The 17,375-nt window shown below is 26.4% G+C and overlaps 1 protein-coding gene across 1 annotated transcript in view; it reads left to right on the top strand.

The window, feature by feature from the left end:
• The first annotated feature begins 13,625 nt into the window (after nt 1-13,625).
• Nucleotides 13,626-17,375, top strand: part of LOC105126423 (uncharacterized) — a 5,401-nt gene continuing 1,651 nt past the window's right edge. Inside the window, exon 1 of the mRNA XM_011027290.1 lies at nt 13,626-14,039. Coding sequence (XP_011025592.1) covers nt 14,004-14,039 — 36 coding nt within the window. The 5' untranslated portion in view covers nt 13,626-14,003. The remainder of the gene's footprint in view (nt 14,040-17,375) is intronic.

The raw sequence follows: 17,375 nt of genomic DNA, 5'->3' as shown, positions 1-17,375 counted from the left end.
ACATTTACCACAAATTAAAGTTATCTTATATTATTAGATATATTATTATAAAATATGCTTTGGTTAAGGAGTTATTGATACTTCAAGTGCAAAATGATGATATAAAACCATGATAAAAATGCACTTTTAAGTACTAATCAGTTAGCAAGCCAAAACTATAACCCAGGTCGTAAGGTTATGATAACTCCATAAAAAATATATCATAAAAAAATTATGAAGATTAATTCTAATCAACAATTCAATTATAGAAAGATGAAATAAAAAAATCATTTAACAAAAATGACCAAAAAAAGCTTTAACTATGAGATAAACTAATAAAATGCAAAACGAGAAACATTATGAAGTCTAATTCCCAAACTAGCTCAATATCAAAGAATAAAATTGAAAAAAAAAAGTATTTAATCTTAAAAAACTGACCAAAAGAAAAGGAGATCAAAGTTAACTTCAGCTAACATATCAAACTTGAGATTTAGTCAATGAGACCATGATAAACACATAAAAAGAAAAGCAAATAAAATCATAAAGCCTAATGTCTAAAAAATTTAATATTAAAGAATGAAATTGAAAATAAAAATAAAAATAAAAATCATTATAAGAAAATATCTAAAGGAAAGTATGATGTTAACCTAGGTTAAGATATCAGGATTACGCCATCAAGAAAAATATAATGCCTAATTCCTAACTAAAAATTTAACAATCAAAATAATAAAGATCAAATTTGACATAAAAATAAAATGATAGGTTATATTTAGTTATTTGACATATCAGCATGAATTCTGAGAGGAGGAGAAAAAAGGTTGTGAGATCGTAATCATCACTCCCCTATTTACATACCTTGCCTTACCAAAAAGGCCTCATTGCTCTAGTTCCATCACCATCAAATAAGAAGGAGTTTGGCTACCAAAGAAAGGTGTATATGCCTTTAAAACACATCAACCTCCTTCACCTGCTTGCACTTGGATTGCACTCATCAGCCAAGTTTCCTCTGCCAATGGACTACTTATATATAATGTCAATTTTGGTTTTTTAACACTTAATTGTATCACATCATTAAAATTTTATTATATTTTATCAAATTCAGCATTAAAAATAAATTTCTTTTTCAAGTCTTAAATATATGAAAGGATCAAATTAAAAAAATAAAGTTAAGTTACTAAAAAAAGAAACTTGAATGCCTCCACTGATCATGCAAATCAGTCTTTAATGTTAGCAAAAAGAGGATGAAATACTTGTTTAAACTTTAAATTTTTTTCTTTAAAACTCTAATTCTTTTAAATCAATAAAATTTAATTTAATCCTACCAAATTAACCAAGTGACATAATAGTTCCTTAACACCGTAAGATTTTATATGCAAGCATTAAAAGAAATAACCAAGACCAGTCTCAAATCAATACAATATTAGAGGACTAAATAAAAAGAACAAAAAGAAGGACGAAACAAATCATCGTGTGAATCCATAGTGATTCCTCTTAGAAACCATAATAAAACACTAATGGCTCTTAGTTTTTCTTTTAATTTTATTGGTCCAGTTATCTAATTAATTAACAACCCTAGTTGAATTATAGATTCTATCATCTTTTTATTAAAAACATTAAGGTTTAGTAAGTACCTAGCTTTACTTATTGTGATACATAATAAACTATTGATCATGTTAATCCATTACACAATAGTACACAAATCTAAAAATTAAAACAAGAACAACTAAAAAATTTGAAAACAATTTACATCATAATCTACCATCTTCTAATTCATTCACACTTCCCAAACCACCCATAACTCCAACATCATCTCCGAACAATAACATTAATAATTTTTTTTTAAAAAAAAGCCTTCAAACCAGTACTACTACACTAGCCTCTTCACCACGTAACAGTAACTAACACAAAACCACCATTATAACAATCTTCTTTCTATTTCAACACAACATCCACAAATCAATAGTAGCAATCTCAACCATGCTTTAACACTAACTAGCATAGAATTGCCATTATAACAATCTTTTCTTAATTAGGTTTCTTAAGTTATAAGTTTGATTATTAAATATATAGTGAATATAAAGTCCATAAAATAAGAATGTTTTTTTTAATTATAAAATTGTTATAATTATTAAGATTACTATTGTATCAAAGCATTGTTCCTAAATATTCATGGTTAATTCTTTATTTAAAATTGACATTAATTAGAACTATTGATACCAGTACATATTATATTTTTTTTGTTTTATGATAGGAAGTAACTACTTTTATAAGCTGAGCTACAAGGAATGCATGAAATTAATATGTAGGTATTTGTGAAATACAAGTATAATAAAATGACCCGCAAGAGAGGATTTTATATGAAAAGACTAAGTGTCAACTGTGTAATTAATCTTTAGACTTGAGATCACCAAGTTATCTAATATCAGGAAAGTTATAATTTGAACATAATTGAGTGTTGTCTTAATCAAAGATAATCAATGAAAAAATATTAGGTATAATATAAATTATAAAAATATATTTAAGTGATTAGAAAAGTATTCATCACCCTAGTTGATTTAAATAAAAAAATTATATATATTATCAAATGGCATTGGTTGTAAGACCCTTAGGCAAAGTGGAATCAAATTTAAAAAGAGTTTCAAATCTTAATTAAATAATAAATGACTGTGATATTGAGAATAAATATGAAAGTAGTCATGCACTAAGAAACTGATGACAGAAAGGTTAAGTCAAACCACAAATGACTTTCTAATATTTAAGCAATCATTACATGTTGTTGAATGTTGCATTTGATCTCTAAATATAAGTTAATCAAATTATTATATTAATAATAATTTGAATTATTTAATTTATTTATCTCTATTTTGATTAGGATTAAGATTTATGCTTAGGCCAACATATTAGGAAACTAATGAGTCAAACATATTAAAAATCATTAATAAGAGATTAAATTAGGATAATTAATTAAGTATAATTTTATTGTCAATAAATTTTAGAATTTGAAGAATTTAGTGTAATTAATACAAATTATTACAATTTTAAACCTAGAAAATCAAGTAAGGACTTGTTTGCTTAAATGTTTCCTAGACCTTTAATATTCTTAAACTTAAAATTAATTTGCCCTAAAATATTGTTATAATTATAGAGGAATTAGGATTATAATTTATAATTCTAGACCTAAAAAAATAATATATACGATATGTCTTAGAGGGAAATGAGATATATTTTTTAATATTATTAAGGTTATCAAGTTTTTTCTATAATGGAATGTTATGTCTCATAATTTTTTCTACACTAGTACACAATAACAATACTCGAACACACTTGTATAAATTGACAAGTAGAGAAAAGAAAAGAGTTAACAATAAAAGCATAACAATTTATCTCTCCTGAAAGGTGTTAGAAAACTTTTTGATCTAATGATTCATGTGAATTATTGTTAAAGTCTAGTCTTGAAAAATTGATCAAACCTTAAATGGAATAGTTGATTTTTAGATAATATTTTTATAAACTTTAAACCACTCTACATTCTTTAATAAGATCTATGGAACTCTCAAAATATTTTTTTTAAAAAATCATTTCTGATGCATTCATTTCTTTCAAGAAACTAAACATCCCTATCCTAGCAACAACCCCAACTAGCACTTCTCATCTCTCCTAATAACAATGAGCCATTAGACCTGTTCTTTAACAACACACCACCATACACAATATTTAGTAGCCTTAAACTAAGAACATCTTATTGTTGTGATTATATGCGCATGCTAAATCTTTCTTTTTGCAATTAGGATTTGAACCATCTCATGTTTCTAATTAAAAAAACATAATCATTAAATTTCAAATATTATATTATTTTTTAACTTAATAATTTAAATTAAAAAAAAAACAATAAGAAGTTGAGTTATTGCCAAAATTGTACTGTAACTAATTTATATCCATTCCATTCCATTTAATAGTCATGTTTTAAATTTTATTATTTTTGTCATATAATAAATCATATCCATTCAAATCAATAATTTAAATTTAAAAGCACAATAATATTCATCCTTTTATACATCATCATCAAAAGTTTTAAATACATGTCTAATTAATCAATATGTGATACTTATTAATCTAAGCACTCCAAGTTTATCACAGGTTCTTATTATCATGATATAAAATTCATACTAAGTTACCATTGGTGCAATCTTGTGATATGCTAGAGACCAAGTACCCAAAACACATAACCACCAAACACTCAAACCTTTAACCATAATCAATAATGTTCTTACTATCAAAATACTTAACATACCCAAAACATAAAATAATTACCATCATTATCGATTCCTTTAAAATAAATATATCAACACCTAATCAAACTATGACACGTTTTTCACATTCCTTATAAACCTTTATAAACACCGTACTCATGTTGGTACAAACTTGAGAATAGGTGTGATTATCATTCAAATGTAATTGGGCATACTATTAAAAACATCTAACACATTAAAAAAACATGTCATCATGTTATTCAAGCCTGTTTGGATAGCTTTTTTGGAAAATATGAACATTCCTAATACAAATACCATTTATATTCAAAACCATGCCAACATTAATATTGAGGGTGTGAATGGATTAATTATTGAATACGAGGCATATAATGAGGAAAAGGCAACTTTAATGGCTTTAAAATCCTTTAAACATACAAATCGACTGAGAATGAATGATGGTTCAATAAGAACAGTCCTTCTAGGTTAATCCATCATTAACATAGCAAGCAATTAGCTAGTTGTAAAATGCTTGATGAAGTGAATCGTTATGAAGATATATTGAATGTTGCATTGTTAAGCCATTTTTGTTATTGAACTTTGTAGACAAGGTTATTAAAACCTTATTTGCTCAAATTTATTTTAATGTGTTTTGGGATTAAACCTTATCTTTTTAATGAAATGTGCCTTTATATATGTCATATTATTGTTTTGAAATCATTATATGTGTATTTGAAAGTAACATGATAAATTCGTTCAAAATTTATCAAATTTCAAAATATATCATGCAAATGCTATAGCCAAACTATGTTTTTATAGATCCTAAAATTCCTTTTCCAATCCCGATGAAACTTAAAAGATAGAGTCTAGTTCATCTTTTCTTTTGAACCTCAAAATATATTGTCTTCCCCTTTTAAATCTAAAAGTGTAAAGTCTTGCTAGTCTCTCAGTTTTCAACCTTAAAATTACCTTTTACTCTCAAAAGTCCTAAATTATAAAATATTACTTAAAATAATTCAACTAAAATAATTTCTTAAAGTTTGTATTGTAGTAAATCACAAGTCATCCAATTATCCAACCTCTAATGGTAATCCACACAAACCATTAATGAAAAATCTCATACATCTCTATTTAAGAGAGATGGATTGTTATGCCTACAGTGTTATCACTCAATTATATGACTTACATAGTTTTTTTGTTTAATAAATAATCACTAAAAAATAAAAGGCATAGCTTACTATTTATATAGAGATTTGAAAAACTTTATAAATTGGCAAAATATCAATTTTTCCCCTGAATAATATCCATTTATTAATTCATAATAATTTTAGAAATTAACTCAATCAAGTCCTTATTGATTTTTCTAAGTCTACAAATATAATCCTTATATTAATTATATTCTAGTTATTAATTTATAAAACATGTTTTAATCAAATGATACTTAATTAAATTATCTTGATTTAATTTATAACTAATAGTTCTTAATGTGCGTGACCTATTAGGTTTCTAATATGTTAGCCCAGATATATATTATAATTTGAATTAAATAGATTTAAATAAATTAAAAAATTTAATTTATTATCAATTCAATAATTGATTAATTTATTTTTGAAGATCAAGTGCATCGTCTAGCAACAGGTCATTAGTGTTTTGACTTAACGTTTTAGAGACCGGTTTCTCACTGTAATGAAGATTATTTCATTGATAATGTTCTGATTTAACTTTAAAATATGAAGAATATCTGTCATGTTAAATCATGTTTATTGTTTACATAATAGTTATAAATCATTTAAATAAGATTATAAACTCTTTCAAACTCATTTCACCATGGCTAAGAATTTCTCAATTAATAGTATTTAAGAATAGATGAAATATTTTTCTTGATTCATTTAGGGTGATTAATTCTCTCTTGATCACTTAACTACCTTCATATAACTCATATTATACCCAATATTTTCCCCTTCGTTACCTCAATTAAGATAACATTTAATAGGATCAAAGCATAATGTTATTTATATAAGATAACTTAGTGATCTCAATTCCAAAAATCACTTACACAACCGTTACATAAGCCATTTTGTATACATAAGTGATCTCTCTAATAAAATTCTCATACGAGTCAGTTCAGTGGACATATCTTCTGACAAGCATCTACATATTAGTTTTAGGTATCCTTAAGTTTATGAGAACAAATGTTTCCTTTCATAAAGGAAATGACATAATATGTATGAGTTTCTACAACTCTAATAAATATTCAATATTTAAGAGAGCATTGACCAAGAATATTTTAGGAACAATGATTTGATGCAATAGAAATCATATAATTATAACAACATTATAATTTTTTTTATAAAATATTTTTGTCCCATGGATTATATCTTTACTCTAGATTCAAAAATCAAGTATTAGATTTATTAATCTAATATTATATGAATATTAAAGATAAATTAAGTATTTATTAAATATGTATTCATATTAATATAATAATGTCATGCAACCAACCAATTGGTTACAAGGCATATGAAACTAATAATCTCTCATTTGTTCTAAAGGCAGTCGTGTATGTATTTAATATCATATTACTTCAAGTAGTTTTACTGCTTCTGTATGGATAGTGACTTAGTAAAAGGATCTTCTAGATTCTCTTCAGTGGGTAATCACTCTATCTTTACATCTTCTATTTCATTGATTCTTCAAATCAAATTGAATTTTTTAAGTACTTGTTCAAATCATTAATAAGACCTTGTTTTCTTTGTTTATGCAATGGCTCTATTGTTATCATAGTATAAGGCAACTAGATCAAGAATATTAGGAACCAACCTAGTTCATTAATGAACTTCTTGATCCAAACAACCTCTTTGTTTCTTCAAATATGAAGGTGCACTCTTATTCAGTTGTAGAATCAATTGTACTCTCTTATTTGAAACTCTTTAAACTCAAAGCAGTACCATTTAAAATAAAAGCATAAAATATATATTGACTAGTATTAACTATTTTTCAAACATTTCATTGAAAAAATCTTAATTCAAATAATTTTAAACTTCCTGTTTTTCTTCTCCATTGATGGATCCTATAGCTAAGTATAGGATACCATTTCCATCATATCTCTTTCTCAATTTGTGTCTTAAAACATGTCTTTGGAAGGAGTTGTTCCTTGTAAAATAGATAAGAATTCAATTTTAGATTCTTTATTTCTAAGAAGTTATTTTAGCATCTAGTCTATATCTATGGATTAAGACAATCTAAGAAACCTTCTAAATCTATTTCTATATATCTCTATATCCAATATATAGGTTGTTTCTCCTAAATTTTTATGAAGAAATCCTTCGACCACCAAAACTTTATTGATCAAAGCAAAGATATATTGTTTCTTAACAATAATTTGTCATCTACATATAATATTACGAAAACAACACCATTTTTATTAACCTTTTATAAACATAAGGTTTATTTATATTTTTTATGAAGTCAAATCCATTAATTATACCATCAAAATTGAATATTTTTACTTCTTAAAGCTTGCATTTTTCACTTGTACATTGTCTTCTATGTTAGTTTTTCTCTTGAGAACCCACTTAGATCCACTAGGTTTTATCCCTTCTAGGTGGATCAACCATCTTCTAAACTTGGTTAGTACTTGAAGTCCATATATTCAAGTCATTTCTTAGAATAAATATTATATATTACTTCCAAGTAATTAGTAGGCTCATCAATATGAATAACATGTCATCCACAACTTTTATGAGAAGCTATTAACTTATTGATGTATGACACATCTTACCAAATTTATATAGATTTTGTGTTTCTTAAAGTTCAAGCTAAACATCCAATGTTTTAGCCTTAGGAATATATTTCTTGATATATTCAAGGTATGTTCATTAGAAAAACACATATTTTTAAGTCATTTATAGACAAATAACTATACATTCTTATATAAGGTAAATCTGGCTTTGGACCTTGCAATCCATGACCCAACATAAACTAATTTTGTATTTTTACGATGACAAAACAAAGATATATTCAACCTTGATGTTTTCCTTTATCATTCTTTTCACGTTCATAACTATGTTGAAAATATTCTCAACATATTCTTTTTTATATGCATGACATCAAGGTTATGGCGAAGGAGATTAGTCTTCTAACAAACAAGCTTTTAGAAAATACTTCATTTTACCTAATTGTTGGTCAAACCAAAATCAAGGAACTTTTGCTTACCAAATTAAAAACTAAACATGATGTCACCGTACTTCAAAACCATGTTATACAATTCTTCACCTGAAAGAAGCGGTGCTGCAACATCCCTTTCAATTCTGCCAAAAAATAAATCTTTTACGTTCTTTATGAACTTGTAATCTATTAGCAAGAACTGATTTTGGTAATAAAAAAAGACATTTTACTATAGTTTGTTAGCGTGAATACCTTGTTATTTTTCATACAGTATGAACATGCTAGTTTTCTATGTGCACTCCAACCATAAACCGTTTTATAAGCTGAAAAATCATTGATAGTCTACATCAAAACTGCTTTCAATAGAAAATTTTGTTTTCTCGATACATCCTAAGTCAAAGACCCAGATGACCACAATTACTTCAACTCATCAATCAAAAGTCAAAGACAAACATCTATATTCTAACCCGGACTATTAGGACTGAGTATGATCGTAGAAAAAAATATGAACTCTGAACTCATACGTAGCCCTGATGGTAAGTTATCAACCATGAGCATCATCGGCCAACTAGAATAAAAAGCAACAAATGACTTGAAAGTATTGAATCCATCTGTACATCACCTATAACACACACATTCCTTATCTTCACTTAAAATTATAATGATGCATCATCACTCCATTCATTGCATCATATGATTGGTATCATGATATGTGCTCAGTAGTCTTTGATGGCATTAATACCCTCTACAATCTAGGTGCGATTGAGAAATATCTAAGTTTTTCATGTGCGACAAGAGTCATTGTCATACCAATCATGATTTTATAATGAGAATACCTACATATTATGCACTTGATCAACTTTGTATTTTCAAGGTAGTATAACATGTAGAAGTTTGGACACTTGTCAATTTTATGGTATCCTAAATCAAGGGGTTTCAGCATAAACTTAGTTGCATAAAAGTTCTTTTTCAACCTGTTTCCTTAAGGTAAAATGTTTCTCACCTATTTGATAATTCAGCCATAATTGGCCTCACTCAACCTATGACCTGACATGATGTTGAATACTTGTTCAACGACTAATAATTTATTATGATTTATGCAACTTGGTTCATTAAAATCTTTCAAAAGATCAAAAAACTGGTTGCATTGGCATTAGATTCTTTATCTATGATTGGATATTGACCAGTATGACCCTGATTAATTCCCATCGCATCTATAACCATAATCTTATAAGGATTAGTATTATCATTTATAATTATACATGTTGTTAGAACTAGAAGTTAACACAATCATTCTTTCTACCATAGTATCATAAGAAACATATGGTTCTCCGTGTGCATACCAACATAGGTATTTCTCCATGAACCTTTTTTATGGAAGATGCATTGTTACAACATCTAAATTATAAAACTTTTTATTTTTACACCTCTTACATCTAATACCCCCTCCACTAATATTTCTTGAATTAAATAGTGTGTAATTAATAAAACTCTGAACCCCATAAAAATAATTCATTACATGCAACCCTTAAGATGAATCTTTATATATCCATGAATAATCATTCATTAATTATGTCAAACCTATGTAAAATAATGATGACAATATGTATTAATTTGTAAAATAATGATGACAAGATGTATTAATTAACTACGTTAACTCAATAATTTGTTAAAATATTGATTTAGCTCAAACACATTCAATCTGTTTTAATAGTACTCTTAATTTACTATCAATTATCTACTTAAATTCAAATTTCTAAACATTTATCAAAAATTTCAATTCAATAATAAAATTGACAAAATATAAAATTGAACCATTAAATAAACCATTATTTATTTCATCGCGAAACACCTAAGTCAAAAATTTGACATAAATGTCATCAATTTATGAACAAATATAATTTTACAAAATATAAAACAAACATTAACATATACAAATAATAAATCCATATAATAAATTTGTATGAGAAAAAACTATAAAATAAGTAAACACCCAAACAAAATACATATACCACAAAAAATATGTAAAAAATTTAACATTTTAAAATTGAGTTCAAATCTAAAAAAGAAAGGTAAATTTGCTTATTTAAAGTAGAGAATTTTCAATAAAATTTGAATCAGAATACAGATACTGATAAATTAAGTGTTATGGTAGCTAGATTTGTTGTGAGAAGTTTAATTGTGTTGAGATTAGTGGGAGGGGGTGGTTGATTGTTATAAAAAAATGCATAAAGAAGAAGGAGAAATATGGGAAAGAGAGAGAAGGATCAATTATTATCAATGGAATTATTCAATTGATCATTCTATCGGTAAAAATATCACATCAATATATGATTTATCTTTTTAAATTTTACTGTAATATTTTCTGTCATTCTCTTGATATACAGCAAAAGAATATTTTTTTGGTGTTTACCAATTGATAGAGGGATAAAAAAAAAATTGGTCAAGGTCATCACAATATACTAAAAGAATTTTTTTTATTGGTGTTTTTATTTATATTTATTAATTTTTTGGTAATGTAAGTGTGCATGTGTGTGCATATATTTATTTTATTGAACGTAAAGTAAATTTTTATATTTTTGATTTATTAAAAAAATCACGATACGCATCTATAATATTGACACATTCTTTTAGAAATTAAATTGAATCCTACCGGTAGCGGGTTATAAAACTGTTTTATATACCAAACTAACATGTCTGCAAAATGACATTAAAGGAGGGACGTATTTTGCTAGGTCAAGCAACATCTAGTGCATTATTAAAAATGAAAAAGAATCAACAACTGACTAAAATCGTACCTAAAGCTTATGCATGCAGAACTGGGCAGCCGACCTGCACGTAATTTTATTGAACTCTGAACTAATGACCTGAAAACGTTTCAATCTGTATGTTAATTAGCCGAACTAATTACCTAAAAACGGGAAAGTCTTGTTTTAGGACAAATCGTGGGAAATCTGAACAACTATATTATTTAACACACTTCGACTTTTCGCGTTTCATTGTCCTAAATTTTACAAGTTCTGAAGTGAAAATGATAGACGCTAAAGACAGGTATTAACTGATTTGAGGAAATGTTCGGTTAAGGATGTGACAGAAGCATTAACTTTCAAGTGACCCCTGAAAGATATAGCACACCGAAGAATCCCAAACGCGCAAGCAAATATTGGAGTCTTCAATCAGTGCTTGATTGAATCAGTGGAAAAATTAGTTGAGTAATTTGGGATTTAATAGGATTTATATGATATAGCAATGGCAAATGTCCAGCAATTTTTAAAAAAACATGAACTAAATGATATCAATTCAAAACATAATCACAAAATTATAATATGCAAATCTATTAAGTATGATCGATGAGGATATTAGAATAACAAGTTCAAGAATAAAATTAGTTCAACGACTGAATTATATATAAAAAAAATATAAAAATCTCACTAGACTTCACATAGAACAAACAATCACTTTTATGTCTAAAAAATACATAATTAGGAATGCATCGAATGTGATATAGTCATCAATTATAGAGAATTTTCTCTAAACGAGAGAAAGCAAAGGAATGAATATATTTGCTGGGAAAAAAGATAATCCTAAAGAAATGTCAATGTCTTGCAACACGCCAGCAAAGTTTAGATGCTTCCAACCCGTGTTATACAAGCTTTTAATTAACAGTAATAAAAAACATTTGATGATATTCTCCTGCCATTAAAGTCGTTAGTCAAGAGAAAATACAAGGCATTGGCAAAGGGCAAAAATCAAATTGAAAATTAAAATAAACTGGGCACAAAAAACTAGTTAGATGGATACTGTATAAACATTCAACTTGCATTTCTTAGGACACCAACAATCTAACCAAATAACTCAACTAGTTAGATATTGAATTTACTTTTTAATAATTATAAGTTTGAGTTCTCTAAAAATTATGAGAGATTTATATATTTGTTAATTTTAAGATTCATATAATTGATTGAAACACACACAAGCTGATCTAAACATTTATATTAATAAAAATAAAATCCATCTCATAACAATACAAATAATCAAAACACCACTGATTTTTTTCATAGGTCTGCTCATCAACATGGCATGGATAACACATCATCTTTTGACAAAATAGAAAATGATTGTTCGCGTCCTTCTGAAACAGCAGCAACATCTTCTTGGAGGATTAAATCAGCTGAAGTATCATTGAAAGAGCTTGGGAGAATGGTGTCAATCAAAGATTTAGCATCTCCTGCAATGAAAGTTGTCTCTTAATGTAAAGTTAAGGCCATATAAACTGCAGTTCTCAAAGCAAGAGATCCTGAAACGGCAGGGTGATTTGCATGACCTGAAAAGATACTGATTAGTAACCAGGAGGTAATGATAAAAGGTTAATTATTGGAGAGCACATATGAAACATGAGCAAAAGTGGGCAGTTCTCGGTAAAGGAGGCTTTAATCTTTTAATTATTTTGATTAATGAAACAGGCTAGATAACTCATCACCTGAATTTATTAAATCATAGATAAATTAATATAAGAAAACCAAGAACATATTCCAGTGTCAAAGGAGAACATATTTCCAGTGTCATTGGTTTTCAAGTTGGGAGGAATATGGTTCTAATTACAGAAGTCCATAAACCAAAACCATTGTCGGTATTTTAAATTCCAACTGTGATAAGATAAAATGCCATAATAGGAGAATAAATTAAAAAGTGCCTAAATCTGGGGCTTAATTGAAAAGAAAAATTGAAATTTAGAGAAAGATTTATCAAAAATAAAAGAATTAAAGGACCAAGAATCAAAATAGAAAAGACAATAAAATTTAGGGATTCCGTTAATTTAATTAAATGGTGTAATTGAAGAGAAAAATAGAGATTAAAGATAAAATTGATTGAAAATACACAAATTAGAAACTTAATGACCAAATTGAAAAAAAACATCTTAATCAAAGGGCTATTTTTAATATAATCAGGGATGAAATTATGAAAGATATTGAGAGAGAAAGGGTGAAATTGATTAAAAATTAAAATTTTAAAAACCAACAACCAAGGTTTAAAAGGAGCCAATATTGAGAAACTATTTTGAATGCAATAAAGGGCTAAATTAAAATAGATTTGAGGAAAAAAATTGAAATTGATCAAAAATAAAAAAAATAAAATCGGCAAGGACCGAGCTAAAAAATGAAAAAGAAAAGAAAAAAGGAGCATTAGTGAAGTGGTGTGTTTCACCGGAAAAAAAAAATGGAGGGCCATGGAAAAAAAAGACATGGAGTTAGTCTAGAGAGAGAAACTATCAAATTAGAGAGTGAACGAAGGAAAAGAGAATTTGAGCTGAGAGTAATGAGTTAGGGGATGATACGAAAGAAAGAAAGAAAGAAGAAGAAGATGAGAGAAACAAACCTAATCACATAAAAAACCGAATAGAGTAAAAAAGAAATAGTTGGGTTTTTGAGGTCATAAACTAGTTTGTTTTGAACCAGAGAGTTTAAAAACAGATAGAGGAACAAAAGAAGAGGAAATGAGAAAAATAAGCCACAATTGAAGAGTAAAAACTACCTCAAGCTATGAAGAGAAAAACATCCAAAAACACTCCATCACCCCAACTAGCCACTATCACTGCCACCAAGGACCACCATGGCATCTCCCCACTCATTTATAATCAACATTAAGGTTAGTCATATCCCATTTCCCCTCTTTTTCATTCCTTAGGGTTTTTCTAAAAATGATCACTTATATGTGTTTTAGATCTTTCCTAGAAGATAATGCATAAAAGAAAACTTAAAGTTTGTGTTTAGAAGTTTTAGTTAGGTTTAATCTTTATTTTATATGTTTTTTTTTTTTTGCAAAATATGAATTAAATAAATAGGGGCTATCTATGTATTTTGGTTCCTTCTAGAAAATAATGCATGAATGGAAACTTAAAGTTTGTGTTTTTTTTTTAATTTATTTAGTTGGGTTTGATCTAGATTTTATATATTTTTTTATCACAAAATATGAAAACTTGAAGGGTTAAATATGTGTTTTAATTTTCTTAGAAAATAAATGCCTGAACGAAACTTAAAGTTTGTGTTCTTAAGATTTAATTGTGTTTAATCTATATTTTAAACGTATTTTATTCCAAAATATGAAAAAAAAACAATGGTTAAATGTGTGTTTTTTATTTTTCTTAAAAAATAATGCATGAAGAGAAATGTATTTTATTCCAAAATATGAAAAAAATGGTTAAATGTGTGTTTTTTATTTTCTTAAAAAATAATGCATGAAGAGAAACCTAAAGTTTGTGTTTTTAGGGTTTAGTGTGATATAGATTTAGCATGTTTCTTTGATTCAAGAAAATGAAGAATTAAGGTTTAGAAATGTGTTTTGTCCTTTTAGATGATGGTGCATGGATTTTTAAGTTCAATAGGATTTAGTTATGTTTGAATCCAAAATTTGTGTATTTCTTTGATAATGAATATGAAAAGTTATGATTAGATGTATGTTTTTGCTTGGTAAGATGATAAATGAATGAAGAAAAACTTGAATTTCTTTTAGGGCTTAGTTTGTTTGTTTTTTTTCTAAGGTTTATTGTTTAAGAAAGAATTAGTTTTATTGAAATTTATGTCTTAATTTTTTTATATTAATCTTAGGCTTAATCAAAATTGAATCTGTTGTTGTCAAAAATAAAAATAATCGGTGAAATATCATGTTTTCAAGGATTAACAAAGTTTTCATTCAAAATCCTAAATCTAAGAAATCTTCTATTTTTACAAATTAATATCAAACATTTTTATCCAAGTCAAATGTCATAACTTTTTTTTGACTTATTCCCTAAACTTTTATTCATTTTTCCTTTTAAAATAAATAATAAATAATAATAGCAATAAGACAAGTATTTTGAAAATAGTAGGCTGAGCAGGATTCTAAATATATAGAAAAATCAAGCTATAATAGAATTGGAAGTCTAATTGTATCTCATTATAACCAGAGACTAAAGAGATAATATAAATTCAAGGTTAAATTAAATTATTATTGGAAAAATTTTTATAAAAATTAAGCTAAGAGACATAATTAGATTTTTAATAGACCAATTTAATTTAATTATGGGCCAAATTAAAATTTATTTATGTTTAAGAATTAATTTAGATCCAAATAAAAATTTTAATTCGGTGTAAGGACTTAATTATACTTTAAATATGCCAAATTAATTTTATTAAGGGCTTAATTGGTGAAAAATTAAGTTTGAGAGTCCAATATAGGTTTAATTTAAAAATTAGAATTTAGAGGACCAGACTTAATTTTTACAAATTCAATTGATTCAAATCATGGGTGAAATTGCAAGAAAATCAAAGTTTTGGGGTAATTTAAGGGTTAAATTGAATAAATTCACAATCATTAATCTTTTTAGAAAAGGTGTTGAACTCTAGGGTCTTAATTGATTTAAATCAAAAGTTAAATTGAAGAAAATTAAAAGTTTAATGATCAATTAAAGATCAATTTGCATAAATTCATGATCAATAACATAAATGAAAAAAAAAACATTGAAATCTGGGGCCAACAACGATGTTTAGCAGGAGCAAAATTACATAAAATTGAAAGTTTATAATTAATAAAAAATGGAATTGAAAGAAATTAAAAGTCAAATGACCAAATTAAACTTTGAGCAAACCTCTAAATTAAAACCCTAAAAGTCCAAAATAGCATCTTTTTAAATAGTAAAAAAAAAAACATGTAAGACAATGTGTCATTTGGTTACTGTTTATTATTCTTCGAGCTTTTATTTAATGCTTTATATCTCATCCAAATTGGATAAATAATACACCACCATGATGACCTAATATTATATTACACCTCGATATATTACTTTCTAGCCAATATGATTTACCATTATTAACATAATTATCATTAAAATAAATATCATGAATTGGTGAAAAATATCAATTCATATATATCTTATCATGAGCAGATCAATAAAATCTCCAAGATACTCACTCTAATCAAGTACTTGTCTCCTCCACTCATGTCTCTAAAAAGGGTTCTCAAATTTAGTTATGGATTCATGATCACTCTCCTCACAATCCTCTAGTTTTTTTTTCCCTCCTACATCTTCGCTAATTGATGGATAATTTTTTAACTTGTCTATGAAATTATATCATTGTCAATCAATAAGTTAATTTTGCAATTCGTCTATAAAGGTGTTTGTTTATGCGGTAACTTTTGCTTTTAAAACTCGTCGGGTAAATATTATGTTTGATAATATTAAAATGCAATTGACTGTTTGTGTGAGACCTATATATGTTTTTGTTAAAACTCCTATTCCTCTAAAGCAGCTAAGAGCTACTTATCAAGTCTGTCAACTTGGATAATTTACGTGGACACGGTTCACGTGAATAGTGTCATGATTATATATATATATATTACTTGAAAAAACTAGTATTTAATGGCACGGTTTTTTGTGAATAGTGTCATGATTATATATGTATATTACTTGAAAAAACTAGTATTTAATATTATTTAATAATACTATATAAATTAGAAGAATATCGCATAATGACGTAGTATTTGTAGAATTTGATCGCAATTCTAATTTTATTTCTAATGATATTTTATCTAATTTTGTTTCACGCTCAAAAAACCATAAAAATTATAGTCCTTATCAAATGAATTTCTTACATAATAAAATTGTAGATAAGTTAATAGAATAATAAACAATATTTGACATAAAGTATTATTTATTTAATAATATAATAATAGTAGTTAAATTTACAATATTTAAATTAAAAATCATCAATATTAATATATATATATATATTAATTATTTTATAACCTTAATTTAAAAAGTATGTTTAACTAAACACATTAAATTATTTTTATTCAATTTCAATCTCAACTACAGTTTTAACCTAACATATATAAATATCACAATAGCAACACTTTAGTATAAATCTACCTACCATTATATATATGTCTTCGATGGCTTCTCTTTTTCATATATATATATATATATATATATATATATATATATAT

The sequence above is a fragment of the Populus euphratica genome, unplaced genomic scaffold (genome assembly GCF_000495115.2).
Source record: "Populus euphratica unplaced genomic scaffold, PopEup_1.0 scaffold78.1, whole genome shotgun sequence".
Lineage (NCBI taxonomy): Eukaryota > Viridiplantae > Streptophyta > Magnoliopsida > Malpighiales > Salicaceae > Populus > Populus euphratica.
Note: the sequence above shows the minus strand (reverse complement) of the source record. Positions and strands in the feature narration are given on the sequence as shown.